Source organism: Corvus kubaryi, unplaced genomic scaffold (assembly GCF_017639235.1).
Source record: "Corvus kubaryi isolate FWS band 111438036 unplaced genomic scaffold, C.kubaryi_AGA036_p1.0 37398, whole genome shotgun sequence".
Classification (NCBI taxonomy): domain Eukaryota; kingdom Metazoa; phylum Chordata; class Aves; order Passeriformes; family Corvidae; genus Corvus; species Corvus kubaryi.
This window is the reverse complement of record NW_024581137.1, coordinates 13,045,092-13,066,152: the sequence shown is the minus strand read 5'-3', so window position 1 is coordinate 13,066,152 and position 21,061 is coordinate 13,045,092. Positions and strand designations below refer to the sequence as shown.

Below are 21,061 nucleotides of genomic sequence, written 5' to 3'. Positions count from 1 at the left end.
AAAATGAGTGAGATTTTTGTAGGAGCAATGAAGTACTTTTCGCTTGAAAGAAAAGAGACTATAGTGTAGCTGATAAAACACTCACTTGTATTGATTCAGGGGAATGTAAGGGAAATGCTCTGGATCCATGTGGTTTCCTTTCAGAAGGATACTGCAGGGAACAGCCAGCCAGGGTTTGAAGCCAGCACAGTAGTTGCAATAGCGGCCAAAGAATTGGTTGGGGGAGCTATTGATACCATCAAAGCCCTAAAGCTGTCTTCTTTGTGAGCATCTTCCATCTGTTCATGATTTCTTCTAACCCCTCTTTCCCTTCCCTTCACTTACTTGATATTCCATTTAGCAAATTCCTTTTCCTGCATATCCACCTAAATATTGCAAGTTCAAAAGACTTAAATGAGTAAATAGGTTACAATTCTCTGGTCTATTCAGCTTGTTTGTTCTAATCCTTTCCATTACTTCTGATTGTACAGGTTCACAGATTCTGGGGGTTCTTTAGTCAGCTAACACAAATCCATTCTTAGATATGATTGCAATAAGTGGGAGTAATATTAATAAACATGTCCGAATTAAGGAATAAATGTAGTTATTGCCTCTGTGATTCTTCCCAATTTCTTAGTAAGCTTTATTTTTTTGTGCAGAGACTTGAAGGGTGTTATAGTCACTCTGAGTGATGATGGGCATCTTCAGTGTTCATACCTTGGAACTGATCCTTCACTCTTCCAGGCTCCTAAGGTTGATTCTAGGGAAATAAACTATGAAGAAATGAATGCTGAAATGAAAGAGCTTCAGAAAATCATCAGGGAGGCCACAAAAACACAAGGTATACTTCTTTCTTATTCTATGTTTTTACATACTTTTATATTCCTGACTTTCCTTTTAGCACTTTAAAATATTTTGTTTTCAGGCTTTACCCATAGTTACATTTCTGTAGAAAATTTAGTATTTAAGAAAAATAAATAAAATCCTAGACTCTAAGGCCTTTGGATAAACGGTTTTTTCTTTGTATTTTCATAATGCTGTTGGGAGGTTCAATATGTTTATGTCAGGTTGCAGATAATTCTCACTAGTGCAAGGGTTCAGAATAAAAACTTGACAGTGCATGAACCACCCAAAAGAAGAAAACTTGGAGAATTTCAACAATCTGATGTAGTTAGGCTTCAGAGACTGTAAAAGTATTGCCAAATTTCTGGTTTATTATTACAAGTGACTTCTTAAGTTATGAAATTAACAAAAAAAGACTTTTTTTAAAGCAACTTTTCTGTTGGTTTAACTATTCAAAAGATTATTTGTAGAACATAGTGACATATTGTTACCCACATAACTGATGATGATAAGTTCTGGAATTTATGTACATTGCTAATAACTTGCGTTGATTTTATTCAAGTAAGGTCATGCAATTTCTACAGAGATCCTTCAAAGTTTGTGTTTTCATAACTGAGTTTTTAAACAGCCTGACTTGCTCCTGGAATTGGAAGCATGTGATTTTACAGGAAACTATGGAAAAATCTTCAACAAATAGAAGGAAAATATTAAAATCTTCTCTTGATGATAGTTAGCAGGTTCTTAAAATACATGAAAGAAACAGTCATGGCTTTCTGTGTGAAAAAAAAAAGTGAAAAAGCTTGCAGTTGAAATTCCTAGAAAATAAAAATTATTTATCTGCAGGCATGAGTTTGATTCTACAACACAAAGATTTTTTTGTTTTGTAATTACATGTAATTTCATCCATTATCATGGTAGACTAATATCAGGATTTTAATTTTCCAAATCCAGTAATGTATTATTTAGCATATAGATGTGGATAAATTCCACTGATTTTTACCACAGTCCGTCCTTACTGGTATTTGACAATTTTGTCTGTCTGTCATAACCAAAGGAAAAAATAACATGATGGAAAGAAGAAATCCATTTGAAGTGAATCAACTTCAGCTTGTTAGTTTCAACATGTTGTGTGGAAGCTCTAAAGAGAGAGAAAGGAACTGTAGCTGTCCTTTTAAAATTTTGTAATAAATGTCATGGTATGAATGACAAGCTTACCATGAATATTGTTGATCTTTTTCACCATTTCTTCTTCTGAATTTCTTTTTCTTCTTCGATTTGTCTAATCTGATCTAAGTGGTGTTTTCAGATGAGTTTTTATGAACGCTCTTTTTGTTGTGGAGAGATGCCCTAAGGATGTGTGTTTGGCTTTAACTGGATGTAAAACTTGTAGGAGAACCTTTTTATACAACAAAACTTATGAAGAATGCCTGTCAATTTTGGATGTTTTGGCTTTGTTTCATTTTGGCCTTTTTTTCTTACTACTTCAGCTCAAACCTTGGTTGCCATTAAGTTACTCCTAAGCACAATCTTTAAAATGACCCGTTGACTTTCCTGTCTTTTGAATTCATGCTTGTGCAGTAAGAGCTTGTGTTGTTTTGAAAATATTTACCCATATATGGAAATAATTTTTCTTTGTTTCATTTTGACTTTCAAACGTGGAAGGTATTTAGAATTAGGTCATTGTATTAAAAAAACCTTAGAGTAGTTATTTCCATAAATGTCTTGTATTTCTGTCCAGTGCTGACCATTAAACTGTTGAACTTAAGCTGTTTTATACATTTCAAAGAATAAGGATTTACATTACAAACTGATGAAATATTTTAAAATCTTAACTGTTATACTCACTTAAATCTAATGTTACTTACATCAGTCTGGACGACATAAGTGATTAAACATAATGTGTTTTGGCTCAGTTTAATAGTAACAAAAAGCTGATACTTACATGTAAACTTTGATTGTGATCTCTGTTGTACTTCTGATAGAAAAATGACTGTATGACAGAGGTTGCATCATAGCTTGAAGAAGCAACCAGAAGAGAAATTATTAAGAAGGGATAGAAAAAGAATGGACTGTGCTGAGCTATATGTAATTGGCAGAACCAGTTCTTAGCGATTCTGGCAGTATGAAACAGGCCTAAACTTCTTTTCTATGTGGTATTGGAGAAATGTCTTTAGGTTTTGCTTTTCTTTCTTGTAGTAAAGGGAGGCATTTCTCTCTGAGCACAAGAAAATGAATACTTATTTTCTGTCTTCATCAAAATCTTTTCCCTTGACCCTCTTGTTAGGAAGAGATAATGTGCTGTCTGCTAGTTCTAGGTCATTTTCAGGACCCTGTGTGTAATAAAATTCTTGCAGCTTTCTGAATGTGCTCATGCTCTCAGTTATTCAGTTGGTATGTTAATTGTCCCTTTACATCAACTCTTTACTCGTTGTTACTTTAGGAACTATGTATTTCCTGTTCAGATTTTTCATTTTCCGATACATTTAGTATGTTAGAAAACAGAAGTGCTTTTCAGAAAAATGCAAATAGCCTAGCACTGTACTTCCAGACTATTAAGAGAAGGTTATGTAATTCCTCATGGTTTCTAAGGCTTTAATTTGTATAACTTTTTTTTTTGCATGTGTGAATCTGCATAAGGTTTTGTATCATGAATATCAGTGAGTTTGTAGCATTCTTTGCCTTGCATGTTGATAGTCCTGGGAATCATCTGGTAACACATTTTAATCAAGCCACATGTAATGGTCTATACATAAAACTTTGATATACCTCCTAATGCAGAGAAATGTGCTGAAGATTAGACTGTTTGAGAATCTTTCTTTGTTTAACATACTCCCTATCAAATTATTTAGATGAAAGTGCCATGAGATGTGGGGTGTGTTATTTTGGAGGTAGTTATTCATCATAAGTATATTGGCATATACATGTGAGGACAAAAGTTTAAAAATACCTTACAGTCTCTGAAGATCATGGATATTATGTGTAAAATCTTGTTACAGAATGCATCTAAATCCTTTTTCATATGTAAATCAGAAACTCAGAATGAGATCCAGGTTTAAGCTGTCTGTAGAAATCGTGAAGCTTCTTTGGAAGTTTCCAAAATCATATGCATTGCTATTTTTTCTTTATACTAGTAGATGTAGATATGTAACTTTGAGATTTGATGATGTTGAAATTGTATTATTTTTAGAAATATAGTTGAATGTTTCTTAAAGGAGAACTGATTTGCTTTTGCTTTTTTCTTTTTCTTCCAGATGTTTTGCCTGAATCTGAAAAACAGAGAGATGTAACTGTCACAGCAGAAGTTTCACCTGATTTGGATGAAGAATCTGTATGTACCTGTTAAAAAAGGAAATTACTCTGAGAACATTGGTTTCACATGAGTAAATAACGATTGATCATGCATAGTGATTACTATTTATATTTGTGGGACTGAGCTTCATGGCCCTTAGTTTTATATCAATTAGAACCCACTTTTATTAAAGATTTTAACTAGAATTACTAAAATTATTTATCTTCTGTCTGGGGACCTTTAGATTCTTGGCTGAGCAAACATAAGTGAACAAGAACTTAGGATCTGGATTAACTTTGTAGTGGTGAGAAGTTGTACTGGTGAGCAGTTGTTAACATTGGGGGAAACAGTAGAAGAACCCTCGGAGCTTTCAAAGACAGAATACTCAAACCACTCAAGCTGCATTGTAAGAAATAATCTTTCTCCAAGCTGTCATTCAATATTCTTTGGTGTTGCAGCCTAATTAGTTTATTCATGTTGTATATGTATGTAGTTTACAAAAATTATTCAGATTAAGATTTGGGAGAGCTTATATTGTCTTTTAAGACTCTTCAAACATTTCAGAACATACTAGGGCATCTATTATTAGCCATTTCTGGCCACTAATTTCTGGAAAACTGATTTTCCACAGCTACTTACTGTTTAAAAAATACACAAGGATATTATTCTTTGATAAATGGACCTCTCTAAAATGTGTGCTAGTGTCCTAGTACTTGTCTGTTGGAAAAAGAACAGTGTGACATGGTCTTGGCTAGCTGCAATAATCTCTCACAACACTTAGAACTGTTAGGTTCACAGAATGCTCTAATGCTGCTGTGCTCATTTGCTCAACCTTCCAGATGCAACTGGTCTCTTTCATATGTAAGTAACTCAGTCTATCAATCAAACCACAGTCTTGAATCTTTATCTGCCCATGTATCTTAGTTTCCTGTGTGGTCGGCTTTTCTGTGGGTTCTTTCAGTAGATGCCTAGGAAAGAAAAATCTGGTAAGATACTTTGTGGGGAAGGATCAATAAGCAAGTGTAGGAACAATTTTAGGGCTTCTGCAGTTACCTTGGAAACGACAGGATTTCCGATGCTACTCCTGCACTTGTGAAAAGATTGAAATTGCGATGTGTGTGATAAAAGCAAAGAGGATATAGACATATTGATTAGATAAGCAAGTGGAGGACCATTCTGTTATTTAACACCACCTCTTGTGTGTGGCCTCTTATCCAGGAAATCCAGGTGATTTCTGAAAGCTGAATATGATAAGGGTTCTATATCTTTATACCCCTTCTACTGTTTCACGATCAACCACTGGTTGCCAGAGAGCATGACAAGCCAGTATGACAGTATCTGTCTTTTTTTTAGCTGAAAAAGGTGCACAATGTACAAATGCAAGTCCTACTTCTAGAACCCCGAGAGCCTATTATCTTCCTGACTTCTTAGGAACTTTGGCCCTTATATTGTTTTTAATTTACTCTTTTATAATGAGAAGGTGTAAGTTCAAGTCAGTAATTTGGTATTATAGCAGAAGTGAGAGAAATGTTTCTTTATAAGAGTTTAAGTGGGAACATTTTCTGTAACTGTACTGACTGACCTGTTTCAAAATGAAATATAAGCATAAAATAAAATTAAAAATAGACCACAAGGTCAAGATAAATTTTGAAGTAGAAGGAATTGCCTACTGCAATAGAAATTAGCAGGAGTATCAAAGTGCCTGCTAGAATTTTCTTTTGAAGTTTCAGGTATATTTCTGATTATAAGATAGTGTGTGATGATTTTATAGTACATGCTATGCTGTGTATATAATATATTGGCAGATTGGAAGTTACCTTTCCCTACTGAATGGCAGAAGGTATTTCCAGAATTTGAATAAATATACAGTGAAAAGTAGTGTGCCAAACAAAACAGTTTCAAATATTCGTATATACATCAGAGTGTATTAGTTTCTTATATATACAACATTCATGACCTTTTGCTATCCTTTTTGCAGGCAATTTCAGAGACTTTACATTTTCAGAAGAAACTCAGAAATTTATTTTGTGTATTTTAATCTGTCATAGGAATGATAAGTCCTTTAATGTTAATTCTGTATTTACCAAGTTGATGGTAGGAAAGTAATATTGCTTTTATTGTGTTTTCTCATTCATGTGGAACATTGAATTTACTCTGTTTTCATCTTTTTCTCCACAGCAAGCCATTGACAGTGAGGTAAAAGCAGGGGCAGTACCATCAGTCACAGTAAAGGTACTGTGCCTAACTCAAACAGCAGCATTTGAATAGTGGTGGCAAATTGTAACAAGCCTGTCACTTTCTGTGTGTTTCACTTAGAACATGAAAATGAGTGAAGTTTGAAATGCAATATATACTTAATTTTTTTCTCCTTAGTATGACAAGGTGCCATTCTAGCAAGCCTTCTGCGCCAGTCGGAAAGTGATTGAAGTTTTATTTTTGATAGGCTTACCAATAAGCAGACACAGAAACATTATTCGGATGGAACGAAGTAGTTTTTGATGTCATGAGAATATTTTTTCCAACAGCATTAAATGTTTGGTTACTCAAGTGGGAAGTTTATAATCTTCAGCTGCCTTTTTAGTTGTCAATAAACAAAAATAGACTTTCTTTTGTAAAAAGACTTACATAGCTTTAGCTATTTAAAAAGAAAACTAGGAAAATCTAACTAGAAAATTTCAGTTTGTCGTGAGACCTGGTGCCTGTAACTGATTGTAAAGAAAGTGTGCGTTTGCCTGTGCAAGTGTAGGTTTTCCTCAATATTGCCTAAAAAGGATAATAATTTTTATTTCTGACTTTAGGATGATCTTCTAAGAATATCAGTGGAGTCTCCTTTTTGAGAGCCTTACAAGTTTTCTTTCTGTCTTGAGTGAAAAAGCTGATGTTTGAACCAGATCCCCTCAAACTAATGTGGTTTACTTGGTCCAACATCTTTCCCTGCATTTTTAAGTGCTAAAAATGATACAGGATAAAACCATTATTCTGATAAAGTCACTGATAATTTTATCAAATAAACTATATATTTATATATTTCATAAGATTTTTAATGGGAAGACTATTAATTACCCATTCTGTTTTCTTGTTTATGCATCCTGTACCTTTTAGTGAAACAAAAATAGTAAATGTGAGAGTTACCATGCATTCAATATTTTCTAGAATCTTTTTATGTGATAAGTTCCTATAACTGGTGTATTGTTAAACCTAAATCAATGTTGATGTTAATTATGTTAAAGTAGTCAAAGCTCCTAAGACTTGAGTAATTTTATGAGTAATAGTATTCTAAACTGATTTAACCTGGCTGTAGTGAGCTCCTTGGTAGGGCAGCAATGCAAAATAGATGATATTAGATATATGGTCTCTGTCTATGTAGACCATATTCAGATCTCAGTCACCATGATACTTTCATTTTAGATATGAGTTAGGGACACAGTTTTGATATCCATTGGTTTTGCAGTGAAATAACTGTGTCCAATAGAAGCAATGAGGACCACTCTTTGTGTTTAGCTGAGCTCTCAGTGTCTGGAGCTGTTGTGCTGAGTACCCTGTATATTGATTTCCTTACTTTGTGTGCAGTAAAAAAATCAAATAAAACTTGAAGTTGTTCAGAAGACTATGCATTGCTGTTTGCAGTTAAAGGAAGTGATTTCTTTGGTTATCTTCGATTTTATTCTTCTTGGGTTTTTTTTCTGCTATAGTCATCTAAAAAATGCAGAATTTTATATTTGTTTGTGTTAGAATGAATGCTCATGCCACTTGCATGGTATTAACCCTTCAATTTATTCTTTAGCTTTACTTTGTCTTGGGTTAAAATGACAAAGAACATGAGAAATCCCCTCAGGTTTTTGTAATCTTCAAGTTACTGTATATCATTATTGGATGTGAGTAAATGGGTATTGTAAAATGAAAATATTGGGGTTTTGAAGTTGAAATTTTAAGTTCTTAAGCATTGTTGCTTCAGTGGTCTTTTCAGATTTTTTGCATCTTTCTGTTGGTTATGGACTTTTTTTTTTTCTGCTGTAGAGATTAGTTAGTTGCTTTCTTTAAATACTTCTGTATGTCTCTTGATCTAGATAACAATCCAGAGCAGAGTGACTGCGCAGAAGCCAAGCCTGGCAGTGTGTGTGCAAGCTCCCTTAGCAGTGACCTGTGACCAGTTTGTCTTTGGTGATTTAGGTAAATTATGGCAGTATCATCACAGCTGTTGTATTCTATTACTTTTTCTGAGGTTGGAAAAGGTATAGTCCAGCTTCCAGTGAGTGCATTGTTGCAGATACACAGCAGTTAAAGCAATTACAAATTTGCCTTGCCTGCACTCCACAGCTTCTAGACACTGCTTGGTGGAGGAAGATGAAGTAGAAACGAATGGAGCTGTTTCCTTGGTTGTGGTATGATGTGTGACAGGTGAAGGGAGGCAGGGTGGCAGCCTCAGGATGGAGGCAAAAAACGCCCCAATTGTTCTGCAGTACTTCTGCTGGGTTGTTTTGTTTTGCTGACATTTCTGTCTGTGTACAAGTGGCAGTCTTGATCTACAAACAGGCACAGTAAGTTTGTCTGCTGGGGGTCAGTCTAGAATCTGTTCTCAGCTTAGGGAAAGAGCATTTAGGGATCCTAGCCTTTTTCTAACTCCGTTGGTAAGACTGCAGGTGGGATTGCCTTTAAGACTATGTGGAGCTGAAGATCAGACAAGTGTGCCTGCTGCTTCAGTTATATTATCCATGTTTAGTGTGCTGAATTGTTTTATAGGTTATGCTTCAATATGCTTTGAGGCCCTAGTTTGCCTTTTAGAAATGAAGGATTAAAAAAAAAACACATACAGTGATTTGATAAAGGTGAACTAATGGAAACTATCATAATTTAGTAGAATAATTACCAAAGTGCTAGAAAATCTGTTGCTTTCATCTGGATGCTGCTATTACTTGATTTAATTTTGTATTATTTTTAGAACCAGATTCATCTGAAACTGTGGTCCTGTCTGTCTTTTTGAAGGAGAATTGTTGTCCATCAGAGCTAGAAGGAACTTGTATGGTTTCATATAATATACCAACAGGTAAGCCACTGGAGACTTGAAAGTGATTTGCCTTTTTTTTGAGGCCTTTTTCCTTATGTATTTCTTATAAATGTTCTTTTGAAATATACTGGAGGCAGTAGTAATTAAAGAAATAATGTTTATCTAATCTTCAGTTTTAGTTAATGTTTTGTGTTGCATCAACCTATGTAATTGGTCTTAGAGAGGTAAAATCATGAGCTTATTTCTCGGGAAACAGCTGTAACAGCTTTCTCACTCTGTCCTATCAATTTGCTTCTGTTCTGCTCCTTAAGGGACCACCTCTTGGAGTGAGAAGTTGATTACATCTTTATGACTATTCACCCTTCAGGTTTGCCAACCAATGTGACGATAATGCCTCCCCACAGAGAATGAGATCTGAATAAGCACTGGGAGTGATTATTCCTCACTTCCTTTTTAACAGATGAACATACTCATTCTGAACAAATAAACTAACCCAAAGAAATAGAAACCAAGGCATTATTTTATAATGTTTTAATGTCCTAGTGATAGAATATGTAAATTTTTCCTGTTATCCGTGACCAAAGATCGATTAACTTAGTGTTCTACACGCACTCTTGTGAATGTGTCAAGCTACTGAGAAGCTCTATGTAGGCAGGGCTTCCATGTTAAATGCTGCATAAACTAGTTAAATTCTTTACCTCTTATTGCTTGGCTTTGCTCCTGCACCTCCTCCCCTGTTGTGGTCACACAGTCACCAGTTGTTTCTCAGCCGGATTTGCTGATTTGGTTCACTGTGCAAAGACAGAGCTGTGCCAGCACAAATGGAGTAGATTGGCATCAAAGAAGCGCATGTGAACTTAGGGCTTCTGTGAAAGGTGGTGATCTTGAGTACCTTATCCTATATCAGCACTTTTATGTTAGCATTTTGTTCGTATCACTTCACACTTGAAACATTATGCTTATGATGGTAGTCTAGGCTTTGCGATGGCCGAAATGTTTATTTCTAGAAAAATAATGTGTATTCCTTGTGAATGAGATGCTGTGCATTCATAACTGTCCAAATTTGTGATGTGGCCTTAGCCAGGTTTTGTGGTATGGCTGAATAGGTAGCGCACTAGTGAATGTCTTGGATCCTCTGATTTTGAAAGCTTGGTGGTTTTTGTTTTTCTTTTGCTGGTCTTGTTTCTGTAATTTCTCTTTGTAAGACCATAAAATGAATGTTTTATTTCTTTCAGGTAATACTAATAAAACTTGCACTTGTAGTTTAGATATTAAGTTGCATTTTGCAGGCCTTTTGATTAGGGAAGTAAGAAAACCTTGCATCTTGAGTGTGTTTGAGGGTTTATATGCAATAAAAAAAAAAAGAACAAGCAGACATGACATCTAACAGAATTATAGAAAATGAAAAATAAATTTTAAAAACTATCTTTGGTGGTTGGATTTGGAAGAAGTAAAGGAGCATAATTTGGGTTAGGGCTAGGATCTGCTAATTTTTTTCATATTTATTTAAATTATTCATCTGAGATAATTCTGTGGAATTACATACAAATACTAGTGTTACTTGGCAGTCAAATCCTTAAGTATAATAGACTAGTAAACAAACTTTAAGTGCTTTTGTGACTTCATTTTATCTGAACAGAGACTGTTTCCTCTTCAGTTTTTTAAGATGTCCATATTTGTGGCCAAATCACTTTTCAGTCTATCTCTGTGGGATTCATACAGCCGAAGCTTAATGAGTCAGTCACTTGGATGGGGTTGCACTATTGATGAATGTGGTCTCATGTCTTTTTTTTGGCTAGTTTTATGTCTTTATGTATTGTCTACTTAACAAATGTGGCTTAAGTTCTTAAAACCCTGTTACATTTCCTGTTTTTTTAAATCTGAGTAATATCTTGTATTTTTTTTTTTCCCTTTTGTCCTGTTGCTGGTCATATGGCAGAGCTCAATCCTGAAGGTGAGTGAATGTGAAAAATGCAAAGTTTTATGAGTGGCAGTGTATGCTGAATAAAACAGATTTGGAAGGGAGCTGTTATTTTGCCTATTATTTCTATAAGATCTTATTATTCTTTGTTTGTTGCTATGAAGGTGTGGATATAGAGAAAAGAAGATCGTAAGGACATTTCTTCGTGAAGCATATTGCACTTTCTCACATGTAACATGGGAGTTTTGCAAAGTATTAAGTTCCTTGTACACTGAGATTGGAAATATTCTTTCTTATATCTGTTTTTCTCCCAGTTTTAGCAGTTAGGTGGCTAAATTATATCTTTGGTGCAACCGAAACACCTATTCAGCATTTATGCTGTTTGGGCTGAGTAGCTCTGAGAATGATGTCACAACATCTCTTCATTCCAATTCCTATTGGAAACATCTTATTCAAGGCTAAAAGACTGTTTTCTGTCTGAGAATACCAGCAGTACAAAACTTAGTTGAGATTGTGGTAGATACAATTCTTGGAAAACGTACAATTAAGAGACAAAACAAGACTGGAAAATTAGCTTATGTGTATGTAGACTAAAAAAGAGAGAAGAATAGTTTTGCAGTGTGTTGAAAAGGTGCAGTGCTCGTAGAAGGTATTTTATGAACTTTTGAAAATAAATATTTTAAGTACACTTTACTTCACGTTTTGGAAAGGTAAAAAAGTTGATTGTCCTAGATTTAGAGATCAACTGGAAGGGAGTTTTCAGTTTTGCAGTTTTCTGAAACAGAAGTTATAGATGTATGTATATTTGAGTCTTATTTTTCAATACTTATGTTCTTTCGCACTTACTAGGTGGAGTAAAAATTAGCATATAGATAACTGTTAAGGGTTCCCTTCCTTTTCTGGTTGCCAGATATTTCAGCAGGCTTTGAGGTGTTTTACAGGAAATAGATGCTTGAACTGTCTCGATAAGATACTGCTCTTGGCAAGAATAACTATTAACCTGTGGCATGTTTCTGCTACACGAAGTAATTAAAAAAAATAATTATCAATAAACTATATAAAATACATATACAAAATATAGTTTGAAAGAATACCATTCTAAAAATAAAGATTGGGTTTTTATTTTAAGAAATATCTAAACAAGATGAAAACCTTATGCTGAGGAGGATATTGCCAAGCACAGTAAACTTTGTAGAATTACCTTTGACAAGATCTTTTTGGCTTACTATGGGGTGCACTGGACTATGTAAATTCAGGGTCATCAATACCGGAAGAAATATGAATTCCCTGAATATTTAACATCCTAAATTGGGAGTTCTGAGTTTTAATACTTTTTGTCATGCACATTAATGTTTCAAATATGATTGAATGAATGCATGAAGAATTTGGAAATGAAATAGTATCCACAGGGCTTGTGACTGTTTTATTACTTTTATCAGGTAAGTGCATAGTATGCCTTTAAATACTAGTACCTTATGAGGTATGTTAGACATCATCTGCTTTGTTTCAGATAAGAGGAGAGTCCAAATTTTTATTTCCACTTTTTTTTTTTTATTACAGTATTAAAATTGTGTATCACGCAAAGTATCACAACTCTGAATGAAGTGAGATGTGTTGCTAGACGTAACATCAACAGGTTGAGGAAGTTCTGACTCCCACACATGGCTACTGCTTTATGTTTCCTTACTACCACTTAAAATTCTGAAATACTCTGAAACATTTCCCAGGAAGAGTTTTCACTGTAGTGATAAATTTTTTTGGCCTTTTTTGTTTGTTTTTCTTAGATGTAGTTGTTTTGGATTAATTGTCTAGAAATTTCCCCAGTCTCCTCCAAAAGCTAGAAAATACTTGATTTAGTTTTGATTTGACCCTTGTCTGAAATATTGAAAAGCTATGTTTATGATGAGGCAGACTGACAACAGACTATGTAGAAAAAGCTGAAGCAACAAGAAAAATGTCTTAAGTATAAAAATATAAAAATAAATATAAAAATATATCAGAATATTTTTGCCTACTTTTGCAACCCTAATTTTTTTCCTGTTGATAAGTCTCCATATCTAAGTTCAGTACTAAGATGTTTGTGTTATGTTGTCATCAAGAAAAATTTTACTTTTCCCATCTGATGATGAAGATACAGTTGAATTAACGATACTGAAAGATCCTGGGTTTATTTTCAAGTATTCCTTCAGGAATTTTCCTTGGAACCTGGAGATACCCTAATGTTGAAATGAATTGAATGAATTTTCTGCTCACTTTTCTCTGATTTTATATTTTACAAGCTGCTACAGAGTAGTTACTTGGAAGCATTATCAGCCAGCCAAAACAGCTAGTGAATTAACAGGGAAGAATCTGTGCCTTAGGGTAGCATTTTTTCCCTGAGATGAGTCTTAGAAGTAATTTTTTCACTGGAAGAGATCTGAGAGCAAGCAAACAAAATTACTAGCAAAAAAGGTTGCTTGGATGGCTATTGAATGTTTGAGCTCAATTTTTATACTTTCTTTATATGCCTCTGGGTAGCTATCAGTTTCGTGACTTTTTTGACAGTAGCTTAATTTATTGTTTCTAAAAGTCTGTTTTGTTAAACAAGGTTTTCCTGTAGCTGCTTCAGCAAAAAAATTGTCCTTAAAACCCCCCTAATCTGTCTGCTCAAAAGAGCAAGTACTCTGTATTTCATAGCAATGAGCACTTTTGCATTTTGCATAGAACATACCAGGCAATTGCTGACATGCCAGCAATTTTAAACAATATTTATATCTGAGAAAATTTTTGACACATTCAAATGTGTTTTCTAAATGTGTGTTAAACCTTCTTCTTTTCTCCTGCACCATTCTGATGAAATTGCTTGTGATCGTAGGTCCCAATACTCAGGGCAGGAGCCAGTTTGTTCAACAGTTCTGTTTTATTATGATGCAATAAGCTGAAAGATAGAATTTAATATACATTTGGATAATGACGTCTATTGGATACATTCTTCTTCTAAACCACAAACCTCGGACTGATAATATGAAGGTTGCATAGATGTTATCTAGGAGTATATAAAAAAATAGTAAATATGCTCATAAAAAGCATTTAGTTTGTGACATTCCTGATGAAAATGTTGATGCTTCAATTCTGTATTTGAAGCATTGGGAGTAATCACACAGCTGTTGTTTATGTTAAAGTGGTATTGTTTGTCTAGAGCATTAAATAAAACTAATCTTCATTGCATGTTAATTAGTGTAAATACAGTATGCAGTAGTTTTGTTAATAACTCTTGCTTTCCCATGCATATACAAGTGGTCACTTTAGAAGGTAAATGGAAGTATTCAAATTTAAGGATATTTTAGGTGGAAATCTTAAAAAAAATTAGAATTTTATGTCATTGTGGTTTTCATGCATTCCTTAATCACATTAAATATCTTGTTATACCTCTTTGAGGACAGTGGCATGAAGTATCTTGCATTCCGAATGTGGAAATGAAAAATGAATCTGTGTTCTTTCATTTTAGGAATACCGAGAGTTGCACAGTGTAACTTCAGTCTGCCTTTGAAGTTAATTTGCTTTCCAGCCCAACCTTCAAAAGCAGCAAACCACAAGCTAACTATTGACACCAACAAACCTCCTATCAGTTTTGTCACCATTTTTCCTGGTAGGTTTTTAAATATGAAATGTGTTAGAAGCTCCCAACAGGAATTGTATGTCCATGTGAAGTAATGAGGTAATTAAAAAAGCTCATGTTAGTATATTAAAAAATGTGTTTTGAAAGAAATGATGGCATAGTATTTCAATAATAATACACCTGGAGTAGTATACCTGCCTCTGGTGAAACTGAAGATTTCTTTATATGGTATAGATCTAAATTTTATGTATGCAGACAATAATTTTACATAAAATAACTTAAGCAGTATTGTAATGGGGAAAACATGGGCATTCATTTAAAAAAAAGCTGGGCAGGGCAAAGCAGAAGTGCGTAAATGCTGTATGTAAGGGATACAGTTACTTTGGAGGATGACTTGTGGAGTATTTGATATGTTGGTCTAAACCTGATCATATTTAATAATTTCAGTAGCCTTCTTGGACCAAAAAGAGGACTTGAACATAGTGTTATTTTTTGACATGCAAACCCAAACTGTGTTCTCTATTCAGCATTATATTAAAATAGCATGAAGGAGAAGTTCAGTTCCACTTAGGACTGGAAAAAGAAGAATGAAATTGAGTACTATAAAGTGTAATGTTATGAAAATAATTTTTGCTGTAATTATGTGCTCATAATTTGAGCAGAGGAGGTGGAAGTTACCACAGGAATACTCTGTGGTACAATATGTTGTAATCATAAGCAAGCAAATAAAAATTAAGGATGCATTACACAAAATGTTTCCATGCAGGAAATTGATATCATGTTACTGTGCACTGGCAAACAGAGTGCTGGTTGCTGATATTAAATAAAATATAATGTATATAACTCAAAAGTGTAGAAAAATGTTATCTAGAGATTTCAAGAGGAGAATGAAAAGAAAGTGGCTCATTTAGCTTAATAATGCACAGGCAAAATAAATATAGTACAGCTGACTCCAGTAAATATTTTGTGGCTATATCATGGGTCTAGATGATCATATTAGCACAAGAAGAAATTAATAAACAGGGCTTATAAAGAACGTGAGAAAATTCAGTCTGGCAGTGATTAAGTTTTAGAACTTCAGATGACTAAAGTACTGGAACAGTTTGCTAAGAACTGTATGGGCCAACAACTTTACTATTGTATTTTTAAGGAGTAGCTGCATCTCTCTTTTAAAGCTTGTATAGTATGTTTGTCTGAGAGCAGTGAGGCAGGCTTTGTTGGTGTGGTTTTTTTGGTTTGTGTTTTCTTTTTTTTTTTTTGGTAGCATGATTCTCTTCACTTTAAGGGTAAATATAACTTTTCTCTCAACTGGATGTGCTGCGTAATTCTTGAAACGTAGCAACTTTTTTTTTTTTAAGGGTCTGTATTTTGAGTTTTTAATAATGGGCTTCCATTACGGCTAAGCAATAATGCTTTCAGAACAGCACATTGTATTTTATTTTTAACCTAGGGATGCATTGTTGAGAATACAACACAAAACAGAGGACAAAGGAGGCATTAAAGTGTTGTGATTTCTGTTCATTCCATTTACAGTGATTAAAAAAAAAAGTATGCTGTTTATGATGCAATTTGTGAGCAAACTTTGAATTATTGGTGAATGCAATAAAAGTTGTATCTCTTCTCCTCCCTGTTTTGTCTTATTTTGAGGAGAAGTACTGGGACTAGTGGTGACAAAGAATAGTTTTTAAAAGATGGTATTCTAAAATTAAACCTTTAAAATTGGTATAATCCACTACATGGAATGAAAAGAAAGGTGGAAATGGATGGACTTTGCAGAGTAGCTAGTTTTAGCAAGCTGGATATTTGTATTGCTCTGTGCTAACAGCTTAAAGAAGAGTGGGCTTAAGCATTTTAATGATAATTTCTGCAAAAGCTTTGCATAAATATCTGAATTAAAAGTGTCCTTGCATCTGGTAAAAGGTGGTAATCTTTGGGCTCTATGCTAATTGTGGTTCTTTTTAGAATGTACAGACTGAACCTCTGGGAAACCAACCTTTTGTTTTCAGGCTGGGGAACAGAAGCAGCGTGTGGCTCACATTCCACCTGTGAATGAATGAAAGGTGTACCAAACTGCTGATATTTGTTATTTTTAAACCCTAAGAAGGGAAACAATCTCATTCACCTGCTTGTGCAAAGGTTGATATAGTCCTGGCTATGGATTGAGGTTTGCTAAATGCCAGTGTCAAATGACAGAAAATGGTATTTTACTTTCTTTTTCAGACTTTGTTGATCCGTCTGAGGGTGACCAGGCAAATGCTCTGGGATTTGAGTTTTTAACTGGTTCAAAAACCACTCTTCTTGCTTCAAAAACATCACGTAAGTTCTAACACTATTAGAGTAAAAGAAGCCTGATCATCAGTTAGAATATGTACAAAATGAGAATGTGGATCATACAAAGGATAATCAGTGTTTGCAAATTAACACAGGAGTTTCAAAGTGTTAACTGATGGTTTCTTACCTCCTCTCAAGTACAAAATTGTGTAACAAAACAAAAAGTCATATTCAAAATATAGTACACTACAGTGGCAGTTCTCTGAAGAAATTGGATTTTCTTAAAGTTTTTAGAAATGTTTTTATTCATAAGCTAATACAGTCATTATAATAATGGAAAAAAAAGGTCATTTTTCTCAAAGGAATTTCAACATCTGTGTTTGGAATTAGTCACCTACTGAAATTTTTGAAAGGGATTAAAAAGCAAGTTTCTAACTTTCCACTGACTTTCAGTAATCCTTGACTTAAATTAGGCACCAGACCCTACTTGCTTCTCTACGTCTGAGTAAATGCCCATCTCTTACCGTTAGATGCCTGTATATCTTTGTAAGAGATTATGGATTCAAGATCCTTCTTATTATGTTTACAGAGTGTATGAACATACATGCAGATATGCTATTAGCTGGTCCAGTATCTCTTGTATTATAGAGCAATTTGTGAATTAAATAGTCCTGTTCTAACCACCTGAATTTGTGCTCTTCGAAAGAGATTAGTTCTCTTAATTTTCAAGAGTATGGTCTTGCTCTGTACAACTGCTCAACTTGCTAAACTCTTTCTTGTCATGTGCCTTGGAACCAAATCAGTTCAATTGTGTTTAGCATTTTCTGTGCCAGCAGAGCACAAAGTCTTCATTTAATACAGCAGACTACAGATTGAAAAGCTAGAAAAGCGATTGTGCACTGCAGAGGGTTCAGTTGGAACACTCTGTGAATGCTTTGTGGAAACTGCTTTGAGTGAAAAATCACGATTTGGTTTGTCAATGTGGAGTTTTTTCAACACAGAGATAATCGTCCTTACTGTTTTCAGAAATCCGTGTTTGTGACGGGCTATATAAATATTGATGGGGTCATCTGTGAGCTATGAGATAATATTTAATACCTTTTCTAATGTAATCATATATGTTAAAACCAGAAACCATCTGGAGAGCAATTTTTATTGTACCAAGAATTGTTTTACATTTCTAAGGATCAAATCCATCTGTATCGGTTTTTTGTATGCACTATTTACATGCTGTTTAAGTGTTACTTTGTTTTTAGTATTTCTTTGAATAGTAGGTCTTAAACAGTTTTAAATAAACTAGATATGCAATGATAATTTTTAAAAACTAAACAATTGAAAGGGTTTCTAAATAACTTTTTCCTGGATTGCAGTTTTAGTCTTTGATTTGGACTTTGTTTTGCGTACTTGCTAAATCTGATTGCTGTAAGGACAAATTTGTGTCTATGTAATGAATATATTTTAGTTTCTACTGAAGGCCATAACTTTTAATCTCACATACCCCTACCCCCAATGCTCAATCTTTTCCCCTCAGGTTTGTTTATTCACCAGCTAGGAATGACGCTTGCAGTCTCAGAATAAACTTTCCCACACTGCTTTACTTGTGAAGTTAACTTTACAAAGGAGCTTCACAATATCTGTTTCTCTTAGGGTGGCTACTCATTTACTGTGTATGGGAATCCTAACTTTAGAAAACAAATGAGTGGTATGATGTCACTTTCTATGTTAGCAGCCAGTTTCCAGCATTCACTCCATGCATTGGATTGGGTTGGTTAGAGAAGGTCTTAGGGGAAATTCACTTATTTGAACTGCTACCTAAATAAAGCTTATTTAAAGATAAATATTTGTAAAAAATAAGTCAAGCATAATTCGGAATATTTTTATGAACAGAGACTATTGATAATACAAAGGCATTGTTGCTAAAATGATTGTGCTTGACTGAACAGATCTTCTGTGGAACTAATGAATGTAGATGAAATGATGTATTATTTGGTAGGTACTTACTCTGGTATGTAACACTACTTTGTAAAAGTGCTTATGTAGCATTATAATTGGAAATGTTCTTCAAAAAGAAACCTGTATGTGTAGATAAATTTTGACTAGAAGTAATGGTGTTTCAGAAAAGTAAAAGAAGATTTTATGATCAAGCCTTATTTCTGGTTTTCCATGAAAGGGGTTTATCATGGACAATGGAAGAAGGCCTCTTTTTCCAATATTCCTTATCAAATGGACCTTAAGTTCTGAATGAGGAGAGCTGCATGTAGCAATGAAGGTCTTCAGGTTCAGTTGGGTTTCACTGCTGAAGCTGCAAACAGGAGCAACATCTGTTTTCATGTTAGTTTTAAATTGTATTAGCTAATCCATTTTGAACAGTGTAGTAATTGAAGATATTACTTCAACTCAAGACAGCTGCAAAGAAGCCCAGCCTGAAGTACATCTTGACAGAAAATCTATATTATAAAGTAGCTTGCACCAGCTAGATTAAGACTTTAAGGTGGATTTTTTGGCTGAAATTTTTAAAAGTGTCTTTTAATGACAGTGTAAAGAAGACTTGACTGCTAATTGTGGGTGGTTTTTTTTTCTTCTGGTGTGGGTTTCGTAGCTGAGAAGTGAACTGAATCTTTGAAACCTCCTATTGGCAGAGCAACCATTCCTAATGCAGGTTGTGCTATTTGGACAGCCTGTTGTAGTGTGAAAAGACCTTGTAACCTATTTAATCTGTTGGTGCCCCTCAGTTTCCTGCTTTTCTGATTGAGAATTTTCTGAAAATCTGTTACAATTTTCTGTAATGGAGCTTATTTTAACAAAAAGCTAATACTAGCTGGTTAACCGTGATAAAAAACATGGGATGAACAGAAGCACAGTTCTTTTTTTTTTTTACTGTATTTCTGTTTAGACTATGTGTTTAGTTTAACTACAGATTCTCAGTTTTATAACATTTATAAATCTAATTTGTCGTTTTTGAGAGTTGGAAGATCACATAAAGCAAATGATTGCAATGGTCTCTGCTCAGGCCATGGTAAAATTAGATTGTGTTTGTATTGACCAACAAACAGTGTATGGAAACTAAATGTGCATTTTGGAGGAAATTAGTTTTGTCCATTTTAAACCATTAATGTATTAGATATGTCAATTATAAATAGAATGACTGTTGATTTGGCCTGAAAACATCTGAGCTAATTTCCGTCAAGGAAAAATCACTTAAGACAAAGTATGATGATACATCCCAGTAAGTCCGGCCATTACATTGTGAGTGTTTAAAAAATGGATATTAGGTTGAATGCTATCTTTAGCAGATGGTGTTCTTTTCTTTAACAAGCATGTTTTTAAATAAAATTTGCTTCTTTCCTGTTACACTGTAAACAGAATTTGTCATTCTGTATTCAGTGAAATACGTATCCTGGGAATGATGCCAGTGGTAATGTCAAACAAACTTGAATTACTAATGTTGAGAAAATTTAAAATAAGTGCATTCAAGTTTAAAAGAAGTCTGGTTAATTTGATTTACTGTGGACTTTTTTAACAAGGGCAAAAAAAAAAAGAAGGATTTTGTGTTAGATCCTCATAGCTGCATTTCTGTCTATTCTCTTTTTGTTAGTTATTGGCAGATGTGTAATGAAAGGATGTTAGGAGTTAGGAACTTATGTTTGAAAATGCTTTATCTGAAAAAAAATAAAATTAAAAGGCTGCTATGATTTTCCACAATGTTTTTCTCAACATTTATCAGTTAATATTAGTTACTTCTGTTAATTGAACTAGTATTAGTATTAGGTAATTCTGATTTCCTAGAAGCTGGAGAGAGGATTATACAAATGTGAACTGGAAGTAAAATCTCACTCCACTAGCCTGCTATTTTGAAAGTCACTAAAATCTGATAAGTTAAATGAATTTGCTGGGACAGATAACACTAACTAAGAGGATTTGTTTTTTCACTTCAGTATATATTAACTCTTTTCATTTCTACACTAAGTCATTTTTACACAGTTGTAGTATGTAGATGGATAAGAATCACCTTCTACTAATTTTAGTTGTATTTAGAGTGAAGCATAGCACTATCAATAAAATACAAGTGTTTCTTTAACACTACTGAATGTACACATCTTAAGAAAATCTCATGTAGACTTTGGATGCAGTTAAAAAGTTCAATTTGTGTGTTAG

General features: G+C 34.1%; 1 protein-coding gene across 4 annotated transcripts in view; it reads left to right on the top strand.

The window, feature by feature from the left end:
• The window catches only part of BBS9 (Bardet-Biedl syndrome 9), a 291,720-nt gene that overhangs the window by 52,224 nt on the left and 218,435 nt on the right, over positions 1–21,061 (top strand). For all 4 annotated transcript variants that reach the window (XM_042043379.1, XM_042043378.1, XM_042043382.1 and 1 more), the window contains 8 exons: positions 639–820; positions 4,074–4,150; positions 6,290–6,343; positions 8,179–8,281; positions 9,051–9,155; positions 11,056–11,070; positions 14,525–14,665; positions 16,856–16,951. In XM_042043379.1, coding sequence (XP_041899313.1) covers positions 639–820; positions 4,074–4,150; positions 6,290–6,343; positions 8,179–8,281; positions 9,051–9,155; positions 11,056–11,070; positions 14,525–14,665; positions 16,856–16,951 — 773 coding nt within the window. The remainder of the gene's footprint in view (positions 1–638; positions 821–4,073; positions 4,151–6,289; positions 6,344–8,178; positions 8,282–9,050; positions 9,156–11,055; positions 11,071–14,524; positions 14,666–16,855; positions 16,952–21,061) is intronic.